At 39.9% G+C, this 12,888-nt stretch overlaps 1 protein-coding gene across 3 annotated transcripts in view; it reads left to right on the top strand.

Annotated features, from left to right (window-relative positions):
- LYST (lysosomal trafficking regulator) overlaps positions 1–11,155 on the top strand; it is a 511,246-nt gene extending 500,091 nt beyond the window's left edge. For all 3 annotated transcript variants that reach the window (XM_072141114.1, XM_072141113.1, XM_072141115.1), the window contains exon 51: positions 1,639–11,155. In XM_072141114.1, coding sequence (XP_071997215.1) covers positions 1,639–1,777 — 139 coding nt within the window. In that variant the 3' untranslated portion in view covers positions 1,778–11,155. The remainder of the gene's footprint in view (positions 1–1,638) is intronic.
- Positions 11,156–12,888: the final 1,733 nt, after the last annotated feature.

The raw sequence follows: 12,888 nt of genomic DNA, 5'->3' as shown, positions 1-12,888 counted from the left end.
ATTTATACTTTGTAATGGGAAAATTTAAAGACAAAACTTGGAAAATCTAAACCTCATGGAATACAGAAGCATCAGGACACAAAAGGTTGCCATGAAAAAGGGGAAAAATTAAAGATTTAACGCCGAAGCCACTTTTCACCTTCCTGACACAGCCCATTTTTTCAAATCTGCCCTGTGTTACTATAAATGGTTATAACTTTGAAATGCTTTAACATATCCAAGGGATTTTTTTAAAAAAATTTCTCGGGACACATTGTACTTCATGTTAGTTGAAAAACTTTGGTATGTTTTGCATTTATTTATGAGAAAATCAGATATTTGCTGAAAATTTGGAAACTTGTATAACTTTTCCACAAACCATATCAAATATTTGCTGAAAGTGGACAACCCCTTTAATGAATTCCAAATCAAACCTTCATTTTGTTTGAATTTCTGCAAAATACATAAAGGGTTAACAAGCTTCCTACCTGCTGTTTTGAATAGTTTCAGGGGTGAAGTTAATAGAACGGATGATATGTGGGGGATTTCTATTAACAGAACTAATAAAACCCCTATAGAAATGAAATGGCCCTAAAATAATTGATTCTAAAAAAAAAAAATTTATTTCAGAGAATGCTGTTCGATTTGTGATCTTTCTAGCATTTTAATAAAACAAAAGGACACTTATAAAATGACGCCAACACAAAGTTGAGATACGGTAAATGTGAGTTGGTCTTACTACCCAAATTAGTTACTATCAGTTTGAAAACCAGAATATTTCGAAGTTTTAAATAGCATTTTTTTTCTAAATAAATGTCAAATATAGCAACCAAAATTTCCCACTATTTTGAAGTACAAAATGTAATGGAAACAAATGTAAAAACACTTGGGTAAGTTAAAGCGTTCTAAAGTTATAACCGGATTAAGTGACACATGCTGGTTTTGAAAAATAGGTCTTGGTCATCAAGGGTTAAATGAGCTTGGTCACTAAGGGGTTAATCAGTCCTTTGATTTTTCCGTGTGCGGAGCAGACACAGGATAGAAGAAGGCCACTGGTCGCATGTCCACATCACATGTCTTACAACTGCCTGGGTTAGTCTTGTGATCACCACTATGTTTGGCTGTAGTCAGTTGGTTGCAGTGCATCCAGTATGGCTACACACATCATTACTGTGGTAACAGAGCAAGAAAGTCTGTTAGATCATCACTGGGAGCATAAGATGTAGGAGGAGTTACTAAAGGATCATGGGACTTTTAAGTGGCGGCCATCTTGGTGATAACTCTGCATACTTTAGAGATGCAATAACATTTTGTGAATCATAAAATTAAACCATTTAAGCTCCATTTTGTGACTAATGACATTGAGTTTTGTTATAGTCATTTATTTATAGCATTATAGGTTTTTGTATCAGACGTTCATATTCCCAGAATACCCCTGTAGCCCTTTAGACACCAAGGTCCATGTTTGTAACATTGCTGACAGTTTCTTTAGACATTACTATTTTGTTTGCTACCTGTAATTTTTAAAATTTCCATATTTAGGTTTCTGAAAAGTTATTGAATTATTGTCTTTTCTATATAAATGGATCATTTGAAAAGTAAAAATAAAATATGGCATCTTGTCATTGCTTTTTCAATACAACATAATATTTTTTTCAGCCTTACTTTTTCCTATGATGGCCATCATCTCTACACAGCGAACAGTGAAGGAACAGTTATTGGCTGGTGTCGCAAGGACCAACAACGTCTGAAATTACCCATGTTTTACTCATTCCTCAGCAGTTATGCAGCCTGTTAAACAGTGTGACTATTGTGATTTCCATTAGTTTGGGAACGTCTATAGTAATTTAGTAAAACTGTAATCTATTTTGTATAGTACATAATACAAAATATGTATTTGATCTAGAGCATATGGGTAACAAGGAATCTACCATCAAAATCAAGCATGATAAACCATGGAAACTTACTTGTGACTGTGGTAAACTTATTATATTTAGTATCCATGGCCTCCTTCCTTCTAAAATAATCTATTAACATTATGTGATATAAGCGGTTGCATTGCAGTAGCATTAACCAGCTGTTTCAACTCCAACTAGGCTGTCCTCCATCTTCCTGATCATGACAGCAGAGGGTACACAGTGGGATGGATGAAGTGTTCGGCCTTTGCAGCTACAACATAGGGGTCTTCTGGTAAACACACCCCAGAGCCAGCTAATCTGGTTTATTAGCATAATGTTAAAAGTTGAATTTAGAAGAAGGGAGGCCAAGGATTTGCAAACATAAAAAGTTTACCAAAGTCACAGTGTCTGAATCTATGAGTTAGTGCCACTGGTTTATAATTCTTGATTTTGATTTGATTCTTGAGTTGATTTCCTTTAGTAGGGCAGATAATAAGGAACTTTGTAATTTACTTTATTTAACAAAAATGTTCCTATCTCCTTCTTCTTTTTTCTTAATTTTAGTAGATTGTATAAATCAGCTTTCTGTTCCCAACTCACACTGAAAGGTAGAACCTAATAATTGTTTTAATGACTTAAAGCGTAATTAAACTTTCAAACTTTTTTTTTGTAAAGTATGAGTCCTTGTAATAAAAATTGTTTATATAATTTATTCATTTATTTTGTATTGTTCCAAAAACAAACTGGTAAGTTGATTAGATTGTAAGCCCCATTGGGGACAGCGACCGATTTGACAAGCTCTGTCTAGTGCTGCATAATCTGCGCTATATTTAAATAAAGAACTATTATTATTATTGTTGTTGTTTCTGTTGTATGTTTTATAAAATTGCATTTTATGTAAATTTCTTGCTTTACTGGTTTCTGCTGTTACTAATACAGTAGGGGTGTACTGGCTCTTCTGACAGTTGGACACATGCTCTGCTCTGATATCAAGCCAGGTAGGTGTGTGCAAGGCAATCCTCCTTTTGGAAATGTCAGGCTTGTCCTTAAGAAATACTATTTGTCCTTATGGTGTGGCCTTCTCCTGACACAGGGTCTCAAAATTGTTATCTAATTAATAATTTTTGTGTTGGAATTGTCTTGAACTCACAATCTCTACTTTCTATTATGCCATAGAGAAACAATACAGTGCACTTATCCTCTAGGTCAGTGGTGGCGAACCTATGGCACGGGGGCACTCAGAGCCCTTTCTGTGGGCACCCAGGATTTCACCCCAACACAGAGTTTCCCAGCTAGGACTCAAGGACTCAATACAGCCCAGGACATGCCATGTTCAGCGCTATTTGGTTACCAGGACTACAGGAGAAGCAAAAAGGTGTGGATAGAGATGGATTGTCATTGGAGCTCCTGCTCTGGGTCCCCTGATCCTTCTTCTTCAGGGAACCATTGAGGGAAGCTACAATCCAAATGTATCCATCATCTTTCTATTGTATTGGTGAACTCAGGATGCCAATACAATTAAAACCTGTGATACAGCATGGACCAATAAGTTACTGCTTAAATTGTCATTTTACACGTAAATGGTAGGTAAAAAACCGGGTTGTTGTTAGACGCACTGTCCGATATATAGTTGATTCGACACGAATTGCTTTGGTTAGAAAAATATTTTATTTGTGTAGATAGTGGACTACGCGTTTTGGGGGTGGTCCACCCCCTTCATCAGGTCCGTAACAAATGCTGGATAAAATTAATGGGCGAGTATAAAAATACAATAGGGTAGAGTAAAAAGTCAATAAAATGCCTATGCTTGTGTGGATGTAATAGCTCTATAGACACACAATTAAGGTAAAATAGCATAATTGAGTTCTGGTGTTAAAAAGGTATATAAATAAATAGATGGATAAATGAATGCATTATTATCTCAATGGACCAGGACTACATAAATAAATAGATAAATGATAAACATTTTCATAATAGTATAGAGTAAGGATATATGTAAATAAAGTTGAATGCACAAAAGGTCGGTGTATAAATGTCTGGGTAGGACACAGGATATCATGGGATGAGAACAATGTGTAGGGGAAAAAAACTAAGTGAAAGAGAATATAAGGTATGTTTATCTGAAGACACATGGGTAGGCGATAATTGGGGTATGGTAGAATGTGTATGCATGTAATGTGTGAGTAGATTATGTTAGCTTAGGGCAGTGATGGCGAACCTTTTACAGACCGAGTGCCCAAACTACAACCAAAATCCACTTATTTACCGTCAAGTGCCAGCATGGATTTTTGTACAGTAACTTATTGCTGCCTGTTCTTCCACATCTTTCAATTGTATTGCCCCCTTGAGGCCGCCAAGACAGATGACAGTAGGGCAAATTCAGACTATCGTTGTAAGTTCTCTAGAGGGTCTTTCTGTTGAGGAAGAATGGTGGTCCAGCAGGAGGACCTCCAAAGATAATACAGTTCTTACTCTTCTTACTTTCCCCACAGTTCCAAACAGCCAATAAAGAGAGCAGCATCTCTTAAGTTGCCTGCGACAGCAGGAAGATTCAGTGTTTGGTGAACTCTGCCCTTGGACGATGGCCTGAGTGCCCGCAGAAAGGTCTTTGAGTGCCCCCTCTGGCACCCGTGCCATAGGTTCGCCACCACTGCCTTAGGGGATTGAGCGCTAGCGGACTGCCGTCAGGTGGCTGTTTGAAATGTCCCACGGGGCTGGATAAGATAGATATGAAGAAATGGGGATCCATTAGATGAGGGGCTGTTAGATGCCCCTAGATGGTGGCGTCTTAGTGGGGGTACTTACTCTGTCCGGGGTCGGGAAGCTGTCTGGCGTGCTGCGTTCGATATAAGCGTCCTGTGTAGTACAGGGGCGCTTTTATGCGCGCGGAGAAGAAAATGAAACTGCGCGCATGCACAGTAGGTGTGTGTGTCGCTCAGGGGAACGGGGAGGAAGAAGAATGTGTGTGGTTTTGCTGGATTTGTGTGGGGGTGTCGGTATTAGATTAGAGAGTGGGTATATTGGTAATGAATGGGGAGAGCAATTAGTTTGAGACATGGGGTGGGATATGATGGGAGTGTACAAGGCATGTTAAATGAATTTACTGTATGGAGTGGATTGGGGGATATATATATGGATGGTCTGACAATTGTGTTATGTGAAATGTGAAAGAATGAAATAAAAGCAGAAATAATATATACAACATATACAAAGATTATAAAAAAGTATATATATACATTTATATAATATATGGGAACATGCTTTAATCTAGTAATAAGTACAATGATTATACATACATTACTTGGAGAGAGCAATAGTGGAACTGAATTGGGGAAGTAAGGGGAGAGATATGTTAAAGTGCTAAACATTGGTACGGGATGAGAGCATTTGTTTCCCTTTATGTTCGTTCAATCATCTCATTCAGGCCGTTAGGGGTTAGGGTATTAAGTTTAAAAATCCAAAAATTCTCTCTGCGGATCAGTTGATTGAGTCTATCAGGATGTGAGTCCGGGATTTGTTCAATCGGGATTAATTTGAGTAAAGATGGATCTTTGTTATGATAAGACGCAAAGTGTCGGGATACACTATGTAGAGGGAACCCAGATTTGATTTTACTCCTGCGCTTTGAATGGTGCGTCCTACATATTGTAAGGTACATGGACATTCCAGGACATAGATGATGTAGTCTGAACTGCAGTTTATAAATGAATGTATCTTGAACAATTCACCAGTAGATTTTGCCTTAAGCTCCTTCGTTTTGTTGCATATAATTTCGCAGGTTTTACACCTGTCTTTGCTGCATTTGTAGCAGCCTTTGATTTCTAGAAAGAGGGAAAGTTGCAGTTTGTTCTTTTCTGTGAGTATTTTTGTTGGGGCTAGAATATTCTTTAGTGTGGGGGCCCTACGAAAAGTAAGGTGCGGTTTGGGTGGGAGCAATTGTGCGATGTGTGGGTCTTTCTTAAGGATATCCCAATGCTTATTCAGGGTCTGTCTGATGAGATTGTGGTCCGTGGTGTATGTGGTGACGAAGTTGAGTTTGTGAGAGGTGGTATTGTCTTTTGTCCGGGTGGGGCAAGGCAATCTTTTTGTGTCAGTCAGTTTACTTTCTGGTAGTTGTTTTTAAGTAGTTTAGGTGGGTAGCCCTTTTGTCTAAATCTGTCTTTGAGAATTTGAGATTGTTCTTGGAATGTGCTGTGGTTGGTACAATTTCGGCGGATTCTTTTGTATTGTCCGTATGGGACGTTGCACAGCCATTTTTTGTAATGTGAGCTTGAGAAGTCCAAAAAACTGTTCACGTCGACACTCTTAAAGTAGGTTTTGGTGATTAGTTGTGAGCCCTGTTTGTCTACCTGTATTAGAAGATCCAGGAATTTCTTTTAGTGATGTGTTTACTGTGAGTTCAATTCCCCAGGTGTTTTGGTTGATTTCCCTCACAAAATTCCTAGCTTCGGTTTCTGTCCCCTTCCAAATTACGAAGAGGTCATCAATGTATCTTTTGAAGAAGCAGATATGGTGATTGAAAGTGATGTTCCCTATGATGTGGGTCTGTTCAAAGCACCCCATGAATATATTTGCGTAACTCGGGGCAAATCTAGTTCCCTTGGCCGTCCCTTTGATTTGTGAATAGATATTTTTCTGAAATGCGAATGTGTTGTGCTCCAATATGAATCTGATGCTCTCTAGTAGAAAGTGGACCTGTGTTTGGGGGTAATGATGGATCTGTTTGGAGGGTTTGTTTTATTTATTGCCTGGATTCCCAGAGTGTGCGAAATGTTTGTGTATAGGGACCATGGTCCATGGTAATGAGGATGAAATCAGATTGCCATTGTATTTGTTCCAGTTCGGTGATAAGTTGCGCTGAGTCTTTGAGGTAGGTGGGAAGTGTTTGAACGAATTTCTGTAGTAAGATGTCTATATAAGATGTAGTTTCTTTCTTTTTTCGTTAGGATGCCTTGTTCAAAGGCTTGGTCTACTAGTGTAGACAGGAGGCTGAGATGCTCCAATTTTGGGTCACAGGTCAATTTTTTATAGTATTGTGAATCTGACAATATCTGAAGACTTTCCGAGATGTAATCTGCTCAGTCTAGAACCACCATCCCTCCTAAATTGTCATTTTGGCACTTTGCGACATAAAAGTGGGTTTTCGTTGTAAATTGGGCACTTGGTCTCCAAAAGGTTCTCCATCAATGCTCTAGGTTATGGGCTTAGTAGTTGTCGATGGGAATATTTCATCTAAGACCTGCATAAGATCTTTCATAGTGTTACACTGTGGTAACTCTGCAGGTCTTAGTTCGATAAAATCCTTAGTTAGTGGATAAGTGCCGGACCTGTTTATCCCAAAAATTATTAATTTAACAATACATACTTTAGAGACCTTGGAGGAGATTTATCACCGACTTTTCAACATAAAAAAGTGGCGAAAAAAATCCAAAAGGGTTTTTTTTTGTCATTTTCTGGAGTCAAAAAATCACAAGAACCTTTTCCTGCCACTCAGAAATATATAACCACTGCTAGTAAAATGCCATGCAAAGCCACATTTATGATTTGTGGTTTTTTTAAATAATGGCAAAAAAGTCGCAAGGTCACTCCAGCCCCCTCCTGCCATATGTGCTAATGCAATTATTTTACTCCTCTTGCCATAATTTTGTGATTATTTTTTAAAAATCCCAGAGAGATTTATTAAAGGGTCAACCAACGCCACTTTATATTTCTGAAAAGCAGAGATTATTCAAAGGAAAACATTGTATTGTAAAGAGCCTTTGTATTGATAAATCTCCCCCCTTGGGTCAGACAAAGCACTCAGAGATGTAGAAACACCATATATGGACAGAAGATGGTATTTCCCCATGACGTGCCCGACATCTCCTAAGAGAGGATACCCTTGCACACAGCCACTATGGGATCTCCCTGCTTAATATAAGAGCAGGCCATTTTTTTGTGTTCAACTGTCAGCAGAACTCTTACACCCCTACTTTGTATCTAAGTTAGTTAACAGAAGGAATCAGTCAAGTAAGAAATTTACAGAAAGTGTACTTTCATAAAACATACAACAGAAACACTACAAAATAAATTAATAAAGTATTAATATTTTATTATTAAGAATCATACTTTTAAAAAAAATGTAAATTTAAAATTAAAATTTGTCCAAAAGTTTAGTTACTCTTTAAAGGGAACCTGTAACCACTTTTTTTCCACAAATACAGCTAGTGGCAGATTCTAACCCTATTAACTAACTGACACTCTTATTTAAGCTAAACATTTTTTTCTTCACATCTCTATAAAATCAGGTATCTAGAGCGAGTTGAGGTGCGTGGCCTAATGTCATGTGACCAGGCTGACGACATCTCAGCTTCATCTTTAGCCTCCTAACATTAGTAAACTGTACACCATGGATGTATCTGACCACATAAAATCACAGCATGCCTGCATGCACTTCTAATCCTCTCCATGCAGGCTGCTGTGATTTCATTTACTAATTTTAAGGGTTTAAAGGACCTTAATGATGTAACCCTTGTCACATGACATTACTGTTGCATGCTGAGAAAGCATGGGAATGAGCTGCTGCATTCAGTGCGAGGAGGCCATGCTCACTTCAACTCGCTATAGATTCCCCTGGTATACCAGGTAAAATTATAAAGTTGAATATATGGTGATCTGCGAGAAACCGTTTTTAGCTAAAAGAAGGTTGTCAGTTACTAGGGCTCAATAGGAACCTGTGACTAGCTGTATTTGTGAAAAATGTGGTGACAGGTTCCCTTTAAAGGAAATCTACTAGTACCGTAAAACAAACCTGTCACCAGAGGGCTGTTTTTAGTAGTGCCCAAGTTCCCACAGACACCAGAAAGCATAATGTCAAATAGTGTTTACAGAATCTCTATTTTTTATTTAATTAAATAAATTCGATTTTACCTTGCTCATTGACAGTTTTAATTTTCAAGTCCTAGGGTTGTGTGGTCCACGCTAAGGGAGCTAAGTCTGCTCCCCTCCACTCAAGGTAATCACTCATCATCCTCCAATTGCAAATTAAAATCAAATCAAAGAGTTGACACAGCTGCATGGACCTAAATTCCCCTGGGACTTGAAGCTGAAAGCTGGCAGGTAGCCAGGTAACGTTTAATCTAATTTATTTAATTAACCATAAAAGTTAGAAATTTTGTAAAAACTGTTTTACATTATGCTTTACTGTTTCAGTGGGAACCTAGGCACTACCTTAAACAGCCCTCTGGTGACAGGTTCCCTTTAAATAAAAATTAAACTACACATACTCACCTGTCCTCCTTTTCATCTTGATCCTGGCGCTTGTCGTCTTTAATTTTGACGCCAGGGTCACTTGAAAAAAAGATTTATTAAAACCAGGCTGCAGTGCTGGGATGCAATGTCCAGCAGTCAGGCCTCCCGCCATCTTGCTTTTCTCATGCAGAAGAGAGGGGTGACATCACAGCAAAAATAATTAGCAGTCCAGAGCGCCTTACATCACGTCCCAGTGCTCAAGCCTGCTTTTTTAAGTCTTTTTTTTCAGGCAATTCCAGCGTGTCAAGAGTAAGGGTGCTGTCACACAGTGCGTTCTTGGTCAGTTCTTGAAGCATTCTTGGTGCATTTTTAATTGTATGTATTTATGCATGTTTGGCGGTCGCGTTCGCGTTCCGATGCATGGAGAGGGCTCGCGGGCCGCATGGGTGCCTCCATCTTTCCGTCGCCATGGTAGCTACGGGTTAACCCATTCATTACAATGTGCTATCAGCACATTGTAATGTATGAGGAGTAAAATTCCCATATACTGCCATACTGTAGTATGGCAGTATATGGTAGGATCGATCAGACAACCTAGGGTTAAAGTACCCTAGGGAGTCTGAAAAATAGTAAAAATAAAAATTAAAAAAAAGTTTAAAAAAAATTATAATAAAAAAACCTAAAAATTCAAATCACCCCCCTTTCCCTAGAACTGATATAAATATAAATAAACAGTAAAAATCATAAACACATTAGGTATCGCCGCGTCCAAATATGCCTGATCTATCAAAATATAATGTTTTTTCACTGCGTTTAACACCGTAACGGAAAATCGCGTCCAAAGTCAAAACTGGCACTTTTTTGCCATTTAAAAAAAAATTTAAAATTCTATAAAAAGTGATCAAAAGGTCGTACAGTCCTAAAAATAATATCATTGAAAACATAATCAAAAGTCGCAGAAGATGACACCACCCTCAACTCCATACAACGAAGTATGGAAAAGTTATAAGCACAAGAAGACGGCAAAATGTAAAAAAAAATTTTGTTCATGAGGTTTTAATTTTTGTAAATGTATGAAAACATAAAACCTATACAAATTTGGTATCCCTGTAATCATACTGACCCAAAGAATAAATTAGATGTGTCATTTGTGGCGTGAAGTGAAACTGTAATATCCAAGCCCACAAGAATACGACACAAATGCGTTTTTTCGCCATTTTCACTGCATTTGGAATTTTTTTCCCACTTCCTAGTACATGGCATGGAATATTCAATGCGATCACTATGAAGTGCAATTTGTTACGCAAAAAACGAGCCATCACACAGCTTTTTACGTGTAAAAATAAAAAAGTTATAGATTTTTGAAGGTGGGGAGTGAAAAATGGAAATGAAAAAACGGGAAAGGGCCCGGTCCTTAACCGGTTAAGCAGTCCATTTAAAAAAGCATGCATGAAAAAACGCATGCGTTTTTGAAAACGGATCAGTGTTTTTGACCCATTTTTATTAAGATAAGTGGTAAAACTGGTCAAAAACGGATGCTTTTTCAAAAATGGGTTCAAATCGCCACGTGTGCCGCGGGCCTAAAACCAGCCAAATGCATGGTAAATATACAAAAGCAAATGCATTTTCAGTGTGTTTAAAAACGCTCCAAGAATGCACAGTGAGACAGCAACCTTAAGAAGACAATCGCTGGGATCAGGAGGAAAGTTGGGTATGTGTAGTTTAATTTTGACTTAAGGTAATGGTAGATTTGCTTTAACTCTTTACTTAAACAGTCTTTGGATATTCTTGTCTCCTTGCAAGATTGAATCAAGTGAAAAATTCTCTAGGGATAGAAAGAGTTCATTTTCAGGCTCCTATATCTGAAATGGACTTGTGAAGGCTTTCAAACAAGAAGCAAAGAAAACTTTCATCACCTACTCTATTCATTTCTGGAGAAACAAAATATGTTAAAGTTATGCTTTAAGCGTATTTATCATTTTGCCTTTATTTTATATTTGATATTTAATAGAACTGAGCTTTAATTAAAAGTGCATTCTCTTTTCAAACAGCATTATTAAAGGTTTTTTTGAACAATTTATCACAAAGTTTTTACTAGTAGGAGCTCAACTGAGGAAAACCATAAATTAAAAATTTCCGGTCTAATTCAGAGACTAGCCTGGCTACTTAACAAAGCTTATGTCACGGGTGACCCTGCGATCCATGTCTCGGATCGCGGGTGCACCCGTCCGCTCCTCTGTCCCAGTCCGGGCGTACGGCACGTGTTTCCCCACGATCCATGTTGCAGGTCGTGGGTGCACCCGTGCTCTGCTGTGTGCCGCTGCTCTCCCCGCTCCCCCAGGTCTATACTTACATCTCACGGTTCCTTCCTCTGGTCCCTGGCTCCGGCTTGTCTGGCGGCGCTCCTGCTGTTGGACGAGCTTGCGCGCATCCCCGCTCACTAGGAAGCGCGCGCCTGACTCTCCAAGAATTTAGAGGGCCAGTGTCGTCCTTATTGGCGCTGGCATCCCGGCCCTGCTATATAGCCTGGAGACTGCCAGCATCCCCGGCCGGATCTTCAGGTCGTTCTACTGAAGAGAAAGCCTTCCTGAACATTTCCAGACGCCTCCGTGTTCCTGTGGTGTTCCTGTGTTCCAATTCTGTGGTGGTCCTGTTATCCTGTTGCGGTCCGGTATCCTAGTGGTCTTCGGAGGTCCTGCCATCCCGAGGTCCTGCCATCCCGAGGTCCTGCCATCCCGAGGTCCTGCCATCCCGAGGTCCTGCCATCCCGAGGTCCTGCCTTCCTGTGGTCCTGCCTTCCCGTAGTCCTGCCTGCCCTGTGTCCCTACCTTGGCTGCCACCGCGGGCCTAGTTGCACCAGTGGAGCGACCTGGTGGCTCCCCATCGCAGCAAGATCATCCCGCTTTGCTCCGGAGAAGACCAGGAGTCCACTTAGACTCCGATCCTAGGTTGCGGCTGTGGTGGTCCAGGGAGTCCACTGACATTAGTCCCAAGGGACTATTCCCATAGACTGTGACAGCTTATATGTAACTAACCCTTTAATTAATCTGCACCTTTAAAGTAACATTGTCTTGGACTTTCAGTTCCGGCACACTCCTGATGAGACAAGAGTGAGTAGAGCTCTGAGGATTTGGCTTGTCACATAAGAGCCCCATGGCATCAAACCAGGAGCTGTGCATGGAGAGGTTCCTAGTTCGTATCGGGGCCATACAGCAGGTGCTATCTGCTCCGTAGTAACAGCACTCCCCACTTGAGAGTCCATCCAAGATGGTGCCGGGGCCTAATAAGCAGACTAGAAAGACACGTTCCTTGTCTCAACCCCCGGTGTCAGTGGCAAAGGAGAGGGAGGCCGCGACAGAGACTGTGGCCTTAAGATATTCAGATCACTGGTGGTAGAAGTGGTGAAAATGTTGGTGCTAGACATAATGGCATCTATAGGATCTACAGTCTCAGCTGCCCCACTGAACTACAAGCAGATGTTTCACGTCATGACATCCATATAGCAGAGCTAGAACATTGCATGAGCGTGCTGGAAAATAAGATTGCGAGATCACAATGAGTAACCCAACAAGTGCTCAACTATTGCTGGGCACAATGGCGGATCTTCATATAGGCGGTATGCCAAAGGCCCCATGCTCCCGCCCAAGATGATCCGCCATCAGTATTAAAAAAGAATAAAAATCCATACTCCCCTCCGGCTTCTTCTCCCCAGCCCCACGGCTCCGTCTTCTATTCTTCCGGGCCTGGGCATATCACTATGACACGGATGTGAAATGAAATC

The sequence above is a fragment of the Engystomops pustulosus genome, chromosome 3 (assembly GCF_040894005.1).
Source record: "Engystomops pustulosus chromosome 3, aEngPut4.maternal, whole genome shotgun sequence".
In the NCBI taxonomy this organism is placed as follows: domain Eukaryota; kingdom Metazoa; phylum Chordata; class Amphibia; order Anura; family Leptodactylidae; genus Engystomops; species Engystomops pustulosus.
Note: the sequence above shows the minus strand (reverse complement) of the source record. Positions and strands in the feature narration are given on the sequence as shown.